We start from the raw sequence: 19,357 nt of genomic DNA, 5'->3' as shown, positions 1-19,357 counted from the left end.
TGATTTGCGTCCAAGAGAGCTAATTTTGGTTGAAATGGCGCAATGTTATGACCTTTTGAAAAGTGTGATTTTGGGGTCAAATTTCAAGTGTTTTTCTAAAATTTACAAACTTTTGAGAAAAACAATTCGGTCATGTCTGAATATTTTTGAAAAATTCAAGGTGCACGTGTTTCTGGAAACCCCTCTCGGGCTGACCCGGAAATGATTTTTTTAATGTGATAAAACCAGATTGGAAATTTTATTCAAACAGAAGAATTAAAAATCTTTTTTTTAGGATTCAGACTTGCTAAAACATCAAACCGTTCCCACTTAAAAATGCAAACATTCGAGCTATGTGTGGTGTTTGGTGGTTATACGCCTTTTTCGAAATGAAGTAAAAGCAAACGGATAACGTTTCGTTTTATTATTGATTTAAATATTGTTATAATTATTTTTTTTTTGTTCTATAATTACTTCGTCCCTATTACAACTATCTGTTCTTTTTTTTACTGGATTAAGTGCTTTCGCTCAGCTTCCATTTTGGATTTTCTTTAAAAGCAGAGTTTTGAAAAGTGTTTTTTTTCTTCTTGTTTTACTTTAATCATTCAGTTGGTTTTAAATTTCGAATCAATTGGACTCGCTCAGCAGAAAATTACCGGTTTTGCTTTGTTTTTTTTTTTGTTTTGTTTCTGTTTGTTTTCTTTTTGTTCTCCATACACACATGTCTCGTTTGTACGCACTATACATTGCAAGAGAAAAATAATAATAGTTCACATTTAATAGTAGGTCATAATTATAATAATAGTTTTGCGATCAATCATCAAACAAATGGGCAATGAAAAGTCGTTTGCGTGCTTCATGTCAAATGAAAAATTGTATATTTCCCGAATTCATCATTTTTTCTGTGACTATTGTTCAGTTTTTTTTCCTTCTTCTGCTTCTACTCCTTTAACTCCTGTTTCGCACTTTCATACTTTTAGCTTCTTTCTCTTCTTGTGAAAACTATTGTACATGGGCGAGAGCCAACAGTCGACGCACAAAATAAAACGCGTCCTCGTAAAAAAAAATGGGCTAGGAAAAGGATTCGAATTCTTCTGATGAGTGTTTGTTCTTGTCTGATTTTTTTCCCGCAGTGTTTTACACTGAAGTAAAATTTGAGGAAAAGGGGAAGAAAAGGGGGGAAGGGCGTTTTTTTTTGCTTTGCTTGGACTTTTGGTGAACAACTTCTTTCTTTGCTGAATCAATCGCGCGGCTTGGAGATCGATGCTAGGAGAGGTCCGATTCTTGAAGGCCGGGGGCGCGTGTGCGGACTCTTGCTGTCGGTGGCAGTTCCTAAAATGTAAAAATAATTAAGTTTTATTTCTCTATGTTAGCAAAAGAAGAATTCGTAAATTACCATTTTGCTAAATTCTCCTATACGGTTTCTTGAAAGCGTTTGTATAATGCACTTTCAAACAAATGTAACAACAAAAAGATCGTATCAGGCTGCCATGGGTTCGTCTTCATCCAGTTCTGCAAGAAAGAGAGATAAAAACTTAATGTTAAATACAATTTGCTACAAATTCCAATTTAGAGGATACGAAACATCTAATATTGATTTCGAACATTCTATCTGTTTAATGCAACAATCAAATAACATTTAACCCAGTTTCTTTTTTAAATAAATTCAGAATAAGAGCAATTCAAGTAGTTTAAGCTCTATAGATAATATTTTTGTATGGAAACACTTTCAACAGGTTATACTCACATCAATGTAATGCTATTGCTGGGATAACAGGGGCAGAGCAAGTGTTCTGGTTTATACATGCTGTTTCGTTCAGGTTCCTGGGCGCTGGTGATACTTGAAAAGAATGTTCCCGGTATTCCACTCTGTTGTTTGTCTTCAAAACTGGATCACACTAGGTATTGGGTCAATACACTTCTTTAACTATAAATCCGTTCCTTTAAAAGGATAGATGTTACCATTTCAAGCAATGTATAAGGTCATGGCTCTTTCAGAACACATCATGGAATACATCTGCACTGTCTGTGCAACCAGGTGGCTCGAGATGGGCGATTCTTCTTTCGGTTGCTTTTAGGCCCCTAAATAACTCCTCAAAATTTGAGAGCGATTGGTTGCGTCCACGCTTTGGGCATTGCATTTCCTTTTTGACACTTTGATTTTTAAAATTTTTATTTTCCATTTTTTTTTTTCAAACCAACACAATACCGTTAAAATAGAAAAAAAATCTCTAAAACTTTGTCGAAGAATGTTGCTTCTGTCCAAAGATCCAGTGCGCAAAACTGGTCTAAAACGCGATTTTTTGTCGCACGTGCATTTTGGGCCAAATTGAGTTAAGAACGCCATTTTGTGTGGCTCACAATGTCTCACTTTTTTACCTTCACAGATCCCCAAAAATCGATTTCAATCAAGGTATATTCAATCAAACCATAAAAAACTTCGTGCATTGTTGTCACTTTTCATATGAAAAAAGTTTCAATCTTGTCGTGCTTTCATGCCACAGCCTGAAAATCGATGTAAGTGCGACAATTGGTCAAAGGGATTTCAGATCAGAATGCGTTTGACACAAGTGCGAGCTCGACTACCGTAAACATTTTCAATTATAACTCGGGACACTCCGGCAACCAAATTTAACAAAACTTCTGGACAATGCACAGAATGGTCAACCAACAGAACGTGTTTGTTATTTTTTACATTGCGTGGACTAGTTTTTGTTTACTCAAGGTCAAACTTTAAAACGCGTTTTTCCCGGATCGACAAAAAGCGACGTGCGACAAGTTAGCACGACAGCGTCGAATATGGTTCAATTTTCTATAAGAATTTGCATGGGAAACCCCTTGTTTTTATTTTGATTTTTAAACCAGATTCATATTGGGATGCTCTGGAAGGTACTTTACAGCTTTCCCGATGAGAGTATGGTGCTTAGACTGGCTACGAGCTCCTATACCCACCATCACGTGTACATATCGACTCAGAACCAAAAACTGAACAAATGTCTGTGCGTGTTTGTTTGGATGTGTGCACCGAAAACTTCTCAACTCAGCACTGGCTGAACCGATTTAAATCGTTTTGGTCGTATTCGATCCGTCTTGGGGTCCTATAAGTCCCTATTAAAAATTAAGAAGTTTAGTAAAGTACTTCAAAAGTTATGCTAAAAAGAACATTTTCGAGGAAAGTCCGGAAGATTGTAAAAGCACCCCTGGTTTTGTAAGAAACCCTGTCATTTTATACATTTTTAAAAATGTATTTAAAATATCTTTCAAATGAAAAAAAAAATCTTGAGATCAAATTTTCACATATTTTTTTTTCCTTTTGACATAAAATATCACAAATTTAACGTTTTGTTTGGATGTTGCCTTTGTATTTATTTTAATTGATTTTATTTTACATTTAGACATTTTTTATGTTAAAATTTAATTCTTATCATTTCTGTTTTGATATTTCCAGAATCAATTATTAAACTGAAAATTGTATGTACACGAAAACAAAATTATCCATATCGTAAAAAAGTTAAGTACATGAAAAAATGGGATTGTCACTGAATTAAAATTTCTAAAGTTTGACTATGTTAACTTCAAATTTTCAGTGTTTAAAATTTTACTGGAGGAAAGTTTTAAAAAAGCAATTTAATCATATTGAAAATAAAGATCGCAGCAAATATTTTTTAAATATTGAAAAATGTCTCAAAATGAGTCAGGAAATAAGAGAGAAACATTTTTTTTCATAAACCTGACGAATTACAAGCTATTCAATTGATATTCAATATATATTAGGATGGCTTGAAGTTGTATGGGAAAATTTCAAAATGGACTAATTCAGTCAGAACAGGCCTTTTCCGGTCCCATTTGGGCCCCCAAACAACCCCCCAAAATTTGGGAGCGATTGGGTTTGACCCAGCTTTCCGCAAAGCGATTCAAATTGGTATGGATATTTGTGTGGGAAAACCCTCGTTTTTACATTTTAATTTTTATCATTTTCATTTTTCACTCAATTTAAAAGCTAACACCGTAGAAGTATAGCCCTGAATGTCCTCTAAAACTTTGCCGAAGAAAGTATGGTTCTATCTTGCTTCTGAAAAAAGATACAGAATTTTTAAAAGAGGCATTTCAATATAAGTGCTGAAAATTATATTTCTTGCCAACACTGCCTGTACTTCGGTAGATATTTCGAAATCTTATTTTTTAACGTAATAAGGAAGCAAGCTAGCAAAATGGTGTCTTAGGAAAAGTTGTTGTATATGAATGTGGCTTTTATTTAAAGCTATTGACATGCAGAGTAACTTCTACTGGTGACCTTTTGAAGCGTTGGTGTCTTAGGAAAAGTTGTTAAGCTACTTATTCCAAAAAAAAAAAAAAGATTTGGTTGGAAGACAGGGTGTCTCATCTACAGGGTGTCAACCCATTTCTCGCTTCTATTTAAGACCTTTTTGATAACTGAAAAGTGGGCGAAAAAGGTTACAAATCGCAAATTTAGGCCCTGTAGGTGTGTCACCCTGCATGTCAATAATTTTAAATAATAGTCACATTCATATACAATAGAAGTGGGCAAAATAGCTCTTTTTTAGGAGCCGCTCATTTTCGTTCGCTCTTTAAAAAGAGCCGCTCTTTTGAACGGCTCTTTAACTCTTTTTCAAAATTTGGATAAAAAGGGTTTTATCGAGAATCGTGTGATTTTATAAGTTATTTTACATTGGACTTTTATAAATTAGGCTGTAACCAATATTTTTGGAAGTTGTCCCGCAACTTTAGTCAAAGTCGCAAAAAAATAAAAATAATAACAAGCCATGGTTTGAACATTTTAATGCAAAAATAGTTTTAAAATGCATTTTACACATCCCCAGTTGTATTGCAATCATTAGTTTTGAAAATATTGATGTATTGATAAACTTTTTTTTAATCCGAAAAAAATTGGAATTGGAAAATTGCTATTAATTTTAAAATTGCGTTTATTTCTGCAAGAAATGAAATTTTAATGCTTAAGTTTTTGGAAATTCAATAAATTATATTTATAGCAAAAATCATGCCATATTGAAACGGTTCTTTTAAAAGACCGGAGTTTAAAAAAGAACCGCGGTTCTTTTTTTGTGAGCCACGCTCTTTTCAGTGAACCGGATCTTTGAGCGGGTCGTTCTTTTTTGCCCACCTCTAATATACAACAACTTTTCCTAAGACACCATTTTGCTAGCTTGCGTTAAAAAATAAGGTTCCGAAATATCTACACTCAAAGTCAGAAGTATCCCTCAAAAGGGTACTTTCAATCCTCAAAAAGGATACTTTCTATCCTTTTTTAAAGTTCACCCGGCGTCACCCTTTTAAAAGGGTATGTCAAATTCAGTACATTTTCGATGCCCTTTTAAAGGGTGACGACGGGTGAACTTGAAAAAAGGATACTTTTTACTTTGAGTGTACCGAAGTACTGGCAGTGTTGGCAAGAAAGATAATTTTCAGCACTTATTTTGAAATGCCTTTTTTTAAAACTCTGTATCTTTTTTCAGAAGCAAGATAGAACCATACTTTTTTCGGCAAAGTTTTAGAGGACATTCAGGGCTATACTTCTACGGTGTTAGCTTTTAAATTGAGTGAAAAATGAAAATGATAAAAATTAAAATGTAAAAACGAGGGTTTTCCCATACAAATTTCCATACCAATTTGAATCGCTTTGCGGAAAGCTGGGTCAAACCCAATCGCTCCCAAATTTGGGGGGGTTGTTTGGGGGCCCAAATAGGACCGGAAAAGGCCTGTTCTGAAAAAATGATCATGTCGAGCCACCCTAAATATAGATTTGTAGGTTGTACATTTTTATTTTACCATGTTATTGTGAGGAAGGCATCACATTCCGTGTTTGCTGTTGATCTAAGATTCAGCTATTTTGGCGCTCCAAAATACACCGTTGATGCTACCTTCCCTGACAAATGTCGCTTTAGCTAAACAGACGACATATTGCGTCGAAACGTCGGAATAAAAAAGAAAAAACTACAGGTTTTTTAAATTCTCTCTGACTGCTGAGCCGAAAAACAACCTAACTTGTTTTTATACATAACTTTTGAACCTCGCATTGAAACTTCATAAAAGTCAATAGTTATGTGTGCGACTTGTTTGATCAAAATCGGTTTAGCCAATGCTGAGAAAACTGAGTGACATTATGGGTCACATACACACAGTCTTCCCGAAACGCCATGTATGTTTACACGCCGTACAAGTTTCCAGTGTAGGAAGATTGCACGCGGTGTAAACACGAGGTGCAAATCTTAGGTACAAATACTGCTTCTCACTCTCTCTCTCTCTCTGCCGCAAACGGTGTATGGTATGGGATGAAATCATCACGAAACAAATCTTTTTCGCTTGCGCACTTTCTTCACCCACGAAAGAGAGAGAGGAGGCGAATCACCGTAAAGAAAATCGCTCCCGAACTTCTCACAAAAAAATCCATCTGTTGATGATTTTTTCTAAAATTTCCTTGTTCGCTTTGTTTACACAAATTGCCCATCCACAAAAAGTAGCAGGTCATTTTTCGACGTGTGACGTTACACTTGCAAATAACGTCACGCGAAGTGTAATGCTCATAGTTTCAAAGCATTTTTTTCCATCATAGCAACCAGTTTTGTTGAGATGATTTTGCCATTTCTTTTTCTTTTATAAGTTAAAAGTTTTACATTTGAAAATTGTAAGTTAAGCAAAAAGTTACACAAACAAATCATAACATAACAAATCATAACATTTTGGTCTGAAGTCATGGAACATTACATTAGGGTTCGGAATTGACACCCAGGATCCGGTGTTGAACCGCAGATTGCAATCAGAGACGACAACGATTATGTTGGCATTGAAGGATGCACCCGTGTGTCGGGGACAAGTCGGAATAGTAGGCCGAGCCGGTTTAACAACTAACAAAACTGACACCGCAGTGGTGGTGGTGACCATTGTAAATCAGGATTATTTTGTTGGGAAATTGGAAGTTTGAGTGGTGCCACGCCGTATTCGAGAACCCGAAACGGTATACAACAAAGCTATTTAAGGGCCACTTAGCACAGGAAGATATATGTTCCGACAACACTGCCGCCAGTCGCGGCAAAACAGACACGGTCGCAGCAACGCCGCAAAACGCGTCGACGCGACGCGTTGGCTACAACTGTCACAACAAAACAGAGAGACAGACAGAAAGAGCGAGGAGGAAATAAACACGAAGAAAGAGTGGTTAGCGATAGGGAGAAAGTTTGTTGACATCGAAGAAGAAGTTCACGCGGAAAAGTAGTTGCGCAAAAAAGTAGTTTGTGCGGGATTATTTGCGAGGTGAATTATTTGTGCGCGTAGGTCGGACGATCACAAGAACACGGATAAAACACTCGTACGGACTTCAGACCGTTTGACCAGGACAGAACAGGACAGTACAGACGGAACTGACGTGCCAGGATCACAGGTAACACGTAATTAACCTAAGTTAGTACAAAAGTGATAACTAACAATAGACAACACACAGATTTGGCACGAAGAACAACGAGTTAAAATCTCAGCAGAGCCCGGTGCGGTCATTGCTGCTGGGGTGAATTGTAAGTTGTTGCACAAGTTGAAAGTAAAGTTATAAGTAAAATAATGAATTAAAATTACTGATAGGATTTAAGGATCGGTGGATTGTGCAAGGATTAGGAGGAAATTTCTGTACGGAAGCGAACTAAAAAATGTAAGACGTACACACACATGTAAATAAGTACCAAACAAACTAAAATTGAACTTTTCAATATATTTTCAACAGTTTGATCTGCTGCGAAGCGGCTGATGCACAAAATTTGGGTTTTTATTCCACCACCGTCCGAACAAAATCAAAATTTTTTAAACCGGATTCGGAAATGGTTTCCCGTATGAAGGAAACGAAGTGCATGTTTTGCAAAAAGGCAGACAAGCACGAGCATGGTTGGGAGGAGTGTTCTAAGTGCGGTTCGTGGGCTCATACAAAGTGCTCGGGCGTGGATGAAAAGTCGGAAGAAGAGTGGATCTGTCCGAAGTGTGTCGACTCCGAATTTCTGCTGAAAGTTCCGGGGAATAAGACGAAGAAGTCAGGCGCCATCAGCGATTCGGGAACCGTCCCAGGCGCTAGTTCTGTTGCAGTTCCAACGGAAGAGGAGTTGGCTGAGGAACAGCGTGCCGAGCGGGAGGCTTTCGTGAAGCAAATTGAGCTGCGCAAGAAACGTCTGGCGGAAAAGCTGGCCTGGAGCGAGCAGAGGATGAAGGAGGAGGCGGAGATGCAGGCGCTTGAGTTGAAAACTCAGCGCGAGATCGAGCAGAAGCAGCTGGCGCACGATCAGGAGATGCTGCAGCGTCAGTTGTCTGTAGAGAAGGAGTTTTTAAAGAAACGGTCAGCTCTGAAGAAGCAGATCGATGCTAGCAAGGCCAAGGTCGAAGCGCTGAAGGCCGAGAAGTCCACGGAGCAGAAAGTGACCGACTGGTTGAAGGGCGGCGAGAACTCTGGAACTGGAGGGAAACCGAAGCCAAAGCCGAAACCGGAAGTCACTCCGGAGAGCAGCGATCATGAGGACTCTGGAGAAGATAGCGATTCGGTGAAGTCCGCAAAAAGTAGCGTCAAGAACAAACCGAAGAAGGGTGGCGGATCGTTTGGCAACACCACTCACATCACGCGAGAGCAATTGGCCGCGCGAAAGGTGGTGTCGCATGCCTTGCCGAAGTTCAAGGGCGAACCGGAAGTCTGGCCGCTGTTCATCAGTTGCTTCGAGCACACCACGGCAGCGTGTGGCTTCTCCAACATCGAAAATCTCACACGACTCGTGGAGGCACTTCATGGCGAGGCGCTGGAGAACGTGCGAAGCAGCCTAGTTTTCCCGAGTGCGGTGCCGGGCATCATCCAAGATCTCCGGAACATGTTCGGGAGACCAGAGAAGCTACTGAAAGCGTTGCTGGAGAAGGTGAGGCAGGCGCCGGCACCGCATGCCGATCGTTTGGGTACCTTCATCAACTTTGGGATGGTGGTGAAGCAGTTGTGCGACCACCTTGAAGCTGCAGGTCTGCACGACCACCTGAACAATCCCATGCTGGTGCAGGAGCTGATCGAGAAGTTGCCGCCTAGCTACCAGATGGATTGGGTCAGATTCAAGCGAGGCAAGAAGGAGAATCCACTGCGAAGGTTTGCGAACTTCATGAAGGGGATCGTGGACGACGCTTCGGAGGTGGCAGATTTTTCGTCCCAGAACTTGAGCGACCACAGCAAGCCGGAAAGAGGAAAGCCGCAGGGCAGAGCGTTCGTTCATGTCCATGAAACGGAGCTGAAGCAGGTCGAAGCGCAGCGCATCGAGAGACCAGGAAGGCCCTGCTGGTTCTGCAAGCGGGCGGATCACTTCATCCGATCCTGCGAGGACTTCAAGCGGATGAACGTCGCGGAACGGCTGAGGGAAGTAGAGAGATTGCAATTGTGTGGCCGGTGTCTGAACAATCACGGATCTAGACCGTGTAACTTCAGGGGCCGGTGTACGGTTCCGAACTGCGTCGGCGACCATCATCCCCTCTTACACCGCGCGGAAGAGACGGTGCAGCTGCAGAAAGCGGAGAACTCGAGTCGTTCGGTGATTTTCCGCATGATGCCAGTAACACTGCACGCCGGAAAGAGACAGTACGACACTGTAGCGTTCCTGGACGAAGGATCGTCGGCGACGCTGGTGGATGACGCCGTGGCCAAGCAGTTGAAGGCAGAAGGAGTTCCAGAGCCGTTGATTGTCAACTGGACCGGAAACATCAACCGGATTGAGGACGGATCGCGCAAGGTGGAGTTGATGCTGTCAGCCCAGGGATCGACAGAGAAGTTTCCGCTGTCGACGCGAACCGTTGGAGAGCTCCTTTTGCCACAGCAGGAAGTGAACTACCCAGAAGTGGTGGGAAAGTACACGCATCTGTCCGGCGTGCCGCTGGAAGATCTTCCATCAGGTGTACCGACGATCCTGATCGGATTGGACAACTTGCATCTGTTCGCGCCATTGGAGTCACGGATCGGCCAGCTTTATGAGCCGATTGCCGTGCGATCGAAGGTCGGATGGACGGTTTACGGAACGGAGAAGCGCAAACCGCGCAGAAGTGTCCTTCTGAATGTGCACTCGGTGGTTCCAGTGAGCAGCAGGCAAGCGCCCGAAAAGCGGAAGGTGCCGGATATGCAGGACGGCAGAAAGCCGTCTACAATTCCGGTTAGCGAGCCCAAGAAGGAGACGCAAGCACGAGAGATTCTGGAAGAATCGACGACCTCTCTGGGTCGAGAGCCGGAGAAGAACCCGGCACTGAAGGAGAAAAATGAGCCCACGAATCGCCAGCGGAACGAGGACTGCACAACCGAAGATGAGCAGCTGGAAAAGCCGAGAGCGGCAGCGAGCGAACATCGTTTGGACCCCGGGGCAGTTCCGAATACCAACGGCCACGAGACGAGCAAGGCGCCAACGAAGATGGTCCGGGAAATCGTCAACAACTGCGCGGCTCAGCTGACGTGGGTGCGGACGACGTGGTCGGTCAATCCTCCCCTGTCTTCTCACTTGGGAGATGCTTGGGAGCGACTGATGCGATCGGTCAGTGAAGCGCTCATGGCGCTGGACGATGGGCGGCGGCTCATGGACGAGATCCAGAAGACTGCCATCGACGAAGCGGAGAACGCACATCCGCTTACGTGCGTGTTGCAGCAGTCGGACGAGGCTGAAGCGATTTTTCCCAACTCTTTTCAGCGAGATGCTTCACCAAACCAACCGGGCGGGGCTCTACCGTCGTCACATCCGGCGGTGGCTCTACGGGACACGTGCCAGCGTCCCAAACAGCTGGCACGCGCAACATGGAAACGACGGAGCGACAAGAACCTGCCGAGGCGGACGAGGTTCGGGAAGACGACATCGCGGGAGAGAAATGCCCAGACCATGGAGGGCAACGAACGGAAGTGCTGGATTCGGGGCCCCGTGGACGAATCGATCGTGTGCAAGGACGAGCGGGCGAGCAAAGCGTGCGTGCGCACCGAAAGCGGCTGGTGCAAGCGAGCGGTGGCGAAGCTGGCAGTGTCGGAGATACGAGTGAGTAACCCTAAACCGGAAGCAGACTCCCGGATCGGGTTACGGGCTGGGGAATGTTCCGACAACACTGCCGCCAGTCGCGGCAAAACAGACACGGTCGCAGCAACGCCGCAAAACGCGTCGACGCGACGCGTTGGCTACAACTGTCACAACAAAACAGAGAGACAGACAGAAAGAGCGAGGAGGAAATAAACACGAAGAAAGAGTGGTTAGCGATAGGGAGAAAGTTTGTTGACATCGAAGAAGAAGTTCACGCGGAAAGTAGTTGCGCAAAAAGTAGTTTGTGCGGGATTATTTGCGAGGTGAATTATTTGTGCGCGTAGGTCGGACGATCACAAGAACACGGATAAAACACTCGTACGGACTTCAGACCGTTTGACCAGGACAGAACAGGACAGTACAGACGGAACTGACGTGCCAGGATCACAGGTAACACGTAATTAACCTAAGTTAGTACAAAAGTGATAACTAACAATAGACAACACACAGATTTGGCACGAAGAACAACGAGTTAAAATCTCAGCAGAGCCCGGTGCGGTCATTGCTGCTGGGGTGAATTGTAAGTTGTTGCACAAGTTGAAAGTAAAGTTATAAGTAAAATAATGAATTAAAATTACTGATAGGATTTAAGGATCGGTGGATTGTGCAAGGATTAGGAGGAAATTTCTGTACGGAAGCGAACTAAAAAATGTAAGACGTACACACACATGTAAATAAGTACCAAACAAACTAAAATTGAACTTTTCAATATATTTTCAACAGTTTGATCTGCTGCGAAGCGGCTGATGCACAAAATTTGGGTTTTTATTCCACCACCGTCCGAACAATATAGAAACACACGGAGAGCTGCGGAACTGCGAAAACCACGAGTTTTGGAAGACAGAAACGGGATTTGATTTTAGTGCGCTACCTTAGGATCTTTCGATTCGACGCAAACAAATCCCATTCGAGGGGTACTTGAAGTTCACGTCCGTGTTAGGGAAGCTCATTTCGGTATTCCGGTGACCGTCGTGGCAATCTTCATTAACTTCTTGGAACTCCTCCCAAGTTGGTGCACAAACTGATGGACACTAAATCCTCCAGAGGCAATCTGTTGGCTTATATTGGGGACGTAAGATTCAAGTACCTAGAATGTCACGCCGAGAGCATGCCATGCTAACGCTACATATTCGATTTTTTTTTTTGATTGACACCGCAGATAGAACTTTAAGACAAAAAAGGTTATTACTCACCTCTCGAACCGCTAGTCCATCACTGCCCTCGTTGGTTCAATTTCCGGCTGCACCAGGGCGGTGTTTTGTTTTGCTTTTTAGTAGACTCAACCGCTCTTCCTAGTTAGTATTCCGAAGCACTGCCATTCACACATTCACACTCACGCGCGCGCTCGCACCCTTTCACTCGCAATTCAATTGAAGCAACAGAAGCGCAAAATGGGTAGTAGGTAGAAGTGGGTAGTGTGTAACGTAACGTAATATTCAGCAAAATCTGCGCTCCTCGTTCCCAGGTTGGTTTGTTGTTGCTATTTTCCAGTAGCTGCGCGCGGCTTGTTCTCAGCGATTCTTTTTTTGTTTGTTTGAAGAGTTGTCTTGTTTAATGTATGCTTATAAATTTAGTTTTTACCATGTTTTTTTTTTGTTTTTTTTTCTTGTAATAGTTAGTGTTATACTTCATCATTTTTCTTTTATTGTAGTTATTTGATGTGTGGTTGGTTACAATTCAACAGTGTGTGGTTTTCCTCTCGCGTTGCTCCTCTTTTTGCTCTCTTATTGGTTGCTCCCTTTCGTGGAGGACGAGGGCGGGGGCATCTGGCCGTTGACGATGATCCCGAAGTAGGGATGTTCCATGGCTTCCCGCGCGGTCAGCCGCTCGTAGTGGTCGTAACGGAGCAGCTTGTCGAGAAAGTCGAGCGCCTCCGGCGACACCAGATGCTGGTTCTCGGAGTGGACGAAGCGTTCCCATCGCTTGCGGGAGTGTCTCGAGAGGATATCGTTGAAGCGCGGATCGAGCTCGATGTTGTACTTATCGAGATACGCGAACAGGTCCTCGGTGCCGAGTACCTTGGCGATGCGGACCAGCTGGTCGTAGTTGTCGTGGCCGTGGAAGAAGGGCTCCTTCCGGAAGATCATGGACGCGAGCATACAGCCGAGGGACCACATGTCCAGCGAGTAGTCGTACATCTGGTAGTCGACTAGCAGTTCCGGCCCCTTGAAGTACCGGCTGGCAACGCGCACGTTGTACTCCTGGCCCGGATGGTAGAACTCGGCCAGACCCCAATCGATCAGCCGGAGTTTGCGATTCTCGTGGTCAATCATGACGTTATGCGGCTTCACGTCACGGTGCATGATGCCCATGCTGTGGCAATAGTCGAGGGCCTTCAACAGCTCGTACAGATAGTACCGGATGTCGTAGTCGGTCAGCGTTTGGTACAGCTGCTTGAAATCCGTGTTGTTGACGTGCTCGAAGATGAGGGCCGGCGTACGCGAAACCGGATCCTTCACCACGGCCAGCAGCGTAATAATGTTGGTTCCGCCGCGCAGATTCTCCAAGATCTTGATCTCGCGTTTGATTTTCTTCTTCTTGACCGGCTTCAGGATCTTCACGACGCACTTTTCGTTGTTGGTAATCTTGATGGCCTCAAACACCTCGCTGTACTTGCCCCGGCCCAACTTCCGCACCAGCTGGTAATCATCCTGGTTGGCCCAGTCCACCACGTAATTCTCATAGTCCCAGTACTCCCGCGGCTTGTGCGAATTGACGTCCGCGTAAACCCGGGCACTGCTCGGCAAGGTCATTCCGGCACCCTTCTTCTTCAGCTGCTGCTGGGTGGTGGTCGTCGTCGCCGTCGCCGTCAAAGCGGACACCAACTGCGGACGAATTTTGCTCCCTTTGCCACCACCTCCTCCTCCTCCACCGGCACCTGCCACCAAACTCCCGCAGACGGCGGCGCTGCTACGTTCCGACGTAGAAAACTTTAAAATATGCGGAAATCGATGACGACGACGGCCAGTGGCGGCGGCGACTGCCTGCAAAGAGGCCGAACGAAGAAGAGCGGAGGTCACTACCAGCGGCAGGGTGAGAAATTATGGGGGGGTTCGGGGGTCGGGGGAAAGGTGAGGAACCTACAGAATTTCTTCACCGGAACCACGTCAAAACGCCACACGCGGAACACAACCCGTCGCTCGCGCAGAAACGGTCCGCGTCCGATTCACCTACTGGTTCCGGCCGGATCGGATCACACACGCACAACGCACGACTTTTTCTTCCGTTCCGCGCGGCGATCACGAAGCCAGGTTGACGAAACGAACGAACGGGGATTCTCAGGCACTCGACGACACCACGGCGCGATTTTCCAAGATGGTGGCCGCCACCGCAGAAAAAAAAAGTCTTCTCACCGAGGGGCGAGCGAGACCGACGACGACGACGATGGTGGGACTTGTGTGTGTCAGAGAGTGGCGGCGACGATGACGAGGCGAGACAAAACATGCCAGACGTCGGATGGGTGCGTGCGCGCGCGGTGGAGAGAGGGAGATGGAAGGATACGGCGCGAATGACAGCACTAAAAGGGAAAGGTTTGACAGGGTCGAGGTGGTTTGAAAGTGCAAGGTTGGGTGAGTTTTCGCATGTGTCATGTTGAGTTGAAATTTTAATTATTTAGGTTTTCTGTGCCATTTGTATTCAATATCATTCAAAATTCGTGATTTACAAAAATTTAAATTAAATTGAAAACATTATGTGACCCAATACACGCCAGATTCCGACTCAAATCCTTTGTTGTCAAATTCAAAGCAACTAATCGCTCTCAACCTATCCATTAAGAATCTTGGCGGGAGAAACGTCACATCAAAAGTCAAAAAAGTTTTGGATGAGTGTGGGCAAGGGTGCCATCAACGAAAGCCTCTGTTCCGAAGTGCTGTACTTATTTTGAAGAACTCTGTAAACTGTTTTAATAACTTTCTTGGCAGACAAATTAATGGAAAGTGTTTTTTTTTGCACTCGCGTTGATTACGCACAAAAGTTGCACGTAATCTGCAAACAGTGATATTTTCAGATTTATGTACGCACTTGCTAAAGAACAAGTCTAGAGTTTTTTTTTTAAAAAGGACCTAGGAACTATTGTCTTCCATATGTAATTTGTAATTTGTTGTTTTATTGGTTACGATAACCTGTTAGTATGTTTATAGGACCTATTAAAAAAAAACTCTAAGAGTCAAGAAAACACCGATGCAAATGTTTTTCTATGACTGTGACTTTGAAAAATAAAAAAATGATAATTTATTGAAAGTACAAGCACAGACAAACAGACGTGACTCTCCATACAAATTATTATGGAAATCCATTGTCCTTCATCAAACCACCAAATCACAGCGACGCCAGCGCTGCCTGGTGAGCTGATGCCGAAGCGCAGCCCAAACATACCAATACAAACCCTTCACTGTCATGTGTCATGTCAATGTATGCGTTAGACAATCAAGCCATAACGATTGTTAACATAATCAGCTGATCGAAATAATTTTGATGTTGCTGATCGTCCAGTCAGTACCCGATGAAAAACATAAAAATCAACATCGATGGCCGAAGATGACAGTGGCGAGGACAGTGGGTCGGTTCCACGGTTGGCTCTGTTTCCAATGGCAGAACTTCATGTGCCAAATCATGCGGCAGCATCAGTAACGACGCACCACAACTGCAACGACAGAGACTAAAAAACTGGTCCTCCCGTTGCTTCCAAGTTCTGTCGAAGATTCCTCCTCCACCGAAATCTCGATACCCCTGGTCACGAAAACACCAGTAGTGGAAAAATCCAATTCAAATCAAACATCCGCGGGGAACGTGTCCACGGAGCAGTTAAGTTGCCCCAAACAACAAAAGCAAAAAGTCGCAAAGATTCCAAAAAAACACTACCACAAAATCATACATCGAAACAGAATCAAAGAAACTCAACTGTAGAAGAAGATTGAGTGGCGCCCACGACGCAACATCGCCAAAAGGACGACCAGCAGCAGCAATCTGAGCAGCAGTCCACGAGGGATAAGCATCAGGTTGCTCCGAAGGAGATGACTCCACCATAGGATCTGGCTTCCTCCGCAGTATCGGGCGCCTCAGCAGCAGCCTCAAAATTGGCGCCCCAATCTTGTCCATCAAAGCCTGGATTGTGGATCATCGTTAGAATTCCTGAATTCCATCATAATTGTTTTGTTTTCATTTGCTGCCTCACACGTGCTCACGCTTAATTTAAAAACACACATCACACACACTGAGAAAAGACGGGCGAGCTGTAACGACAGCAGCGCCATCAGCGCCGGGTGAGTGGATGCCGAAACAAAATTGCATTTGAAATAACCGTTTTAGAAGGACGATGGTTCGGCATTCGAGTGTCCCGTCTGTTTGTCTGTGGTACAAGCTAGAATTTCAACAGTTCATTAGGCCGATGCAAATATTTTTTAAAGTCCCTCGGCTATGGCCGGGGTCGAGTGGGGCGAAAAATAAAAAAATATAGATATTGAAATAACAAGCCATATTTTGAATATTTACATGGAAAGGTGTTTTAAAATGCATTTTACATTAGTACAGTTGTTTTGCAATCATTAGTTTTCAAAAATGTAAGATTTTACGAAAACAAAAATTTCAGCGAAAAATAAAATTTTGCGATAATAAAGACATGATTCGAGTTCCCGGACGCTTCGAAACCCGGACACCTCATCTTGTTTTATCAATTATTTGGATATAAGTTCGAATTATGAATGTAAAAACTGTGCTATTTGATGAATTCTAACATCAACTTTCATTTTAAGTTTGTCATTTAAAGTTTGGTTTGAACACTGTAGGGGAGAGTGGGGAGACTTGATCCCCTTTTTTGTATCGCACATAACTCTGTCAATTTCTCACAAAACTATGATCTTTTTGCATGAATTGAAAGCTTAAACATTCAACTATGTTTGACTGATAAGGGCATTTCATCAGATAAACTCTTCGAATAATGCCAGCCTTTTTAAAAAAATATTTTAAACCGGCATTTTCAAAATGTTGGAGGTAATTTGACCCCACTTTCAACATTTTGAAGAAATCTTAAGCAAAATGTTTCTTATTCATCCAAACTTTTAATTTTCTATAAGATACAGCAATTTCACATTAAACCTGTACGTTTGTGTTCAAAATATAACAAGTTTAGCATGTACAATATTTAAAAACTTGAAATTTTCTTTTTTAGATCAAAATTGAGCATGTTTACAAAAGCTGGTAGATTTTGTTTAAAAACTTTTGAAAAATGGTTCAAACTGCAGTTATTTATGTACAACTATACTAAAGGAAACTATGTACGAAAACCCAGCCAAATTATTTAATCTTGAGGCTGATTCCAGTGACTGTAAAAATTCAGGGATCAAGTCTCCCTTAACGCACTTTTTTAAACAATTGATTGTAAAAATAGTATGACGATAACTTTAACGTCAAATGCGTAAGGGTTTTGGAGTTGATATGTTTATCAAACAATTCATGTATAAAAAATATTTTTTTGAATAATTTTTGAGTGTTTTCTATACTTATCAAATCAAAGAAAAAAGATCTCTTGGAAGTTTTTTGCAGCACTTCTTAAAAAAATGTGTGTAACTCAATCCAAACATTTTTTAATTTTTTTCTTTGTTTTCTACAATGAGTTTTAGTCAATTTCGCACAACTTTCTTGAACAAAGCTAATTGTTTTACCCACATGCTGACGAGATACAGGCTTGGGATCAAGTCTCCCCGGGGATCAAGTCTCCCCACTCTCCCCTACTTAATGCCAAAACAATGAAATAAAATTATAAGTTCACCAAAAATGAGAAACATTTCACTGAAATATGTCATAGGCATCTGAAGTACCGGGAAGCCAAAGCAGAGATTTATGGTTTTGATTTCCTTAAATTCTAACAAATTTTTATATAAAATATCGATTGTTTCGATGATAACAAGTTATTTGAGACCTAAAGAATGTCATGCACTAACATTTCAGTCCAAATGTGTGCGATTCATAAGCGAAATCGAGTGTCCGGAATTCGAATCAAAAGTGTCCGGATTTCGAATCAGCTTTTATCAGTGTTCGAGATTCGAAGCACAACAAGTGATTTTAATTTCAAAAATCGGATGAATTTTTTTTCGAAAAGACACAGTTTGCATGCATTCTCTTAAAACTAACTGTTTATATTACATCCTGATGATATTTCTACATTTCCAACTTATTACATGACTTTTTGCCAGCTATAACAAAAATGATATGCTACTAAGTGTCCGGATTTCGAATCATGACGTTAATCGAAAAGTTTCAAAAATTCTAAAGATTTTTAAATCAACCCAAACACGCTGGGGAATGCATTTTAAATTGATTTCAGCTTTAATTTCCATAAACTTTAATTTCCATAAACAAAATTTGTAGTTATTTAAAAAAAATATTTTTTTCGGGTAACCTTTGAAGGGGGAGGGGGAGGACAGACAAAAACTTTTAATCAAATTTGTACCAGCTGTTCGGAAGAACTATAAGTCAAACTAATTTTTATGTAGCAGCTGATTCCAGCAGCAGCTTTAAAACTGCAAATATATTTTAAGGTTAGTATTATTTACAAATTTCATCCCATTTCTCCTACTCACTCAATTAGTCTTCCTCCTCACAATAAACCTCCTTCCTTGACCTTCCTTCTGTCCTTCTCCTTCGCCTGTTCCTGTTTATTGTCTATATTTAGGTTATTATTAATATTATTCCTCTTTTTCAGGTAAACTCACAAATATAGTCACCGTCCGAGGTGGCACCAAGTGACGGTACGTTGAACGGTGCTGTTCTTTAGTCGTCGTGCGCAGCTGGTAAGTATTTTATCATTAGTTTTAACTTAATTGACACTAATTGTCGTTTTCACTCTACTTACAGGTTGCTTTTGGGATACGCTCTTTATAAACGTTGATTCGACCCTAAAAGCACTAACTTTGCACAGATTAAATCGAGCCAAACATTTCATTAGGGCATAAAACCAAAAACCGCGATTCGAGAAAATCGCTCGCAAAAAGTGGACAACTTGTTTCAATTCCTATTTAAAAAAGTAGCCTGACTGTTGGTATTTTTACTGATGATACTATAAAACACATCATTATCCTCAACTCTGCTTAAATGCTTCTTAATTTTTGTTGATTTTCGTAATAAAACTCATAAATTAAGAAAATTTTGTTATTAGGCCCTTTTAACTTTCCAACTGTTGTTCATAATGGGCCCTTTCTAAATGCAATTTCGAAGAGAGCTGAAAGGGCACTAAAGCGCTGTCACCGCATTGTTGTTTGGAATGATGTTTACGGGCCCTTTTGTTTAGTTAGAAATAA

At 42.3% G+C, this 19,357-nt stretch overlaps 1 protein-coding gene across 1 annotated transcript; it reads right to left on the bottom strand.

The window, feature by feature from the left end:
* Window positions 1-388: 388 nt before the first annotated feature.
* LOC6044333 (casein kinase II subunit alpha) lies at window positions 389-14,443 on the bottom strand. The gene is made up of 4 exons (XM_001861828.2): window positions 14,145-14,443; window positions 12,254-14,044; window positions 1,376-1,491; window positions 389-1,311 (listed from the first exon to the last, which is right to left on the bottom strand). Exon 2 carries the CDS (start codon window positions 13,811-13,813, stop codon window positions 12,785-12,787), a length of 1,029 nt encoding a protein of 342 aa, XP_001861863.1. The 5' UTR covers window positions 13,814-14,044; window positions 14,145-14,443; the 3' UTR covers window positions 389-1,311; window positions 1,376-1,491; window positions 12,254-12,784.
* Window positions 14,444-19,357: the final 4,914 nt, after the last annotated feature.

The sequence above is a fragment of the Culex quinquefasciatus genome, chromosome 1 (genome assembly GCF_015732765.1).
Source record: "Culex quinquefasciatus strain JHB chromosome 1, VPISU_Cqui_1.0_pri_paternal, whole genome shotgun sequence".
NCBI classification, from domain to species: Eukaryota; Metazoa; Arthropoda; class Insecta; order Diptera; family Culicidae; genus Culex; species Culex quinquefasciatus.
The sequence above is the reverse complement of the archived record's forward strand: the minus strand, read 5'-3'. Positions and strand labels throughout refer to the sequence as shown.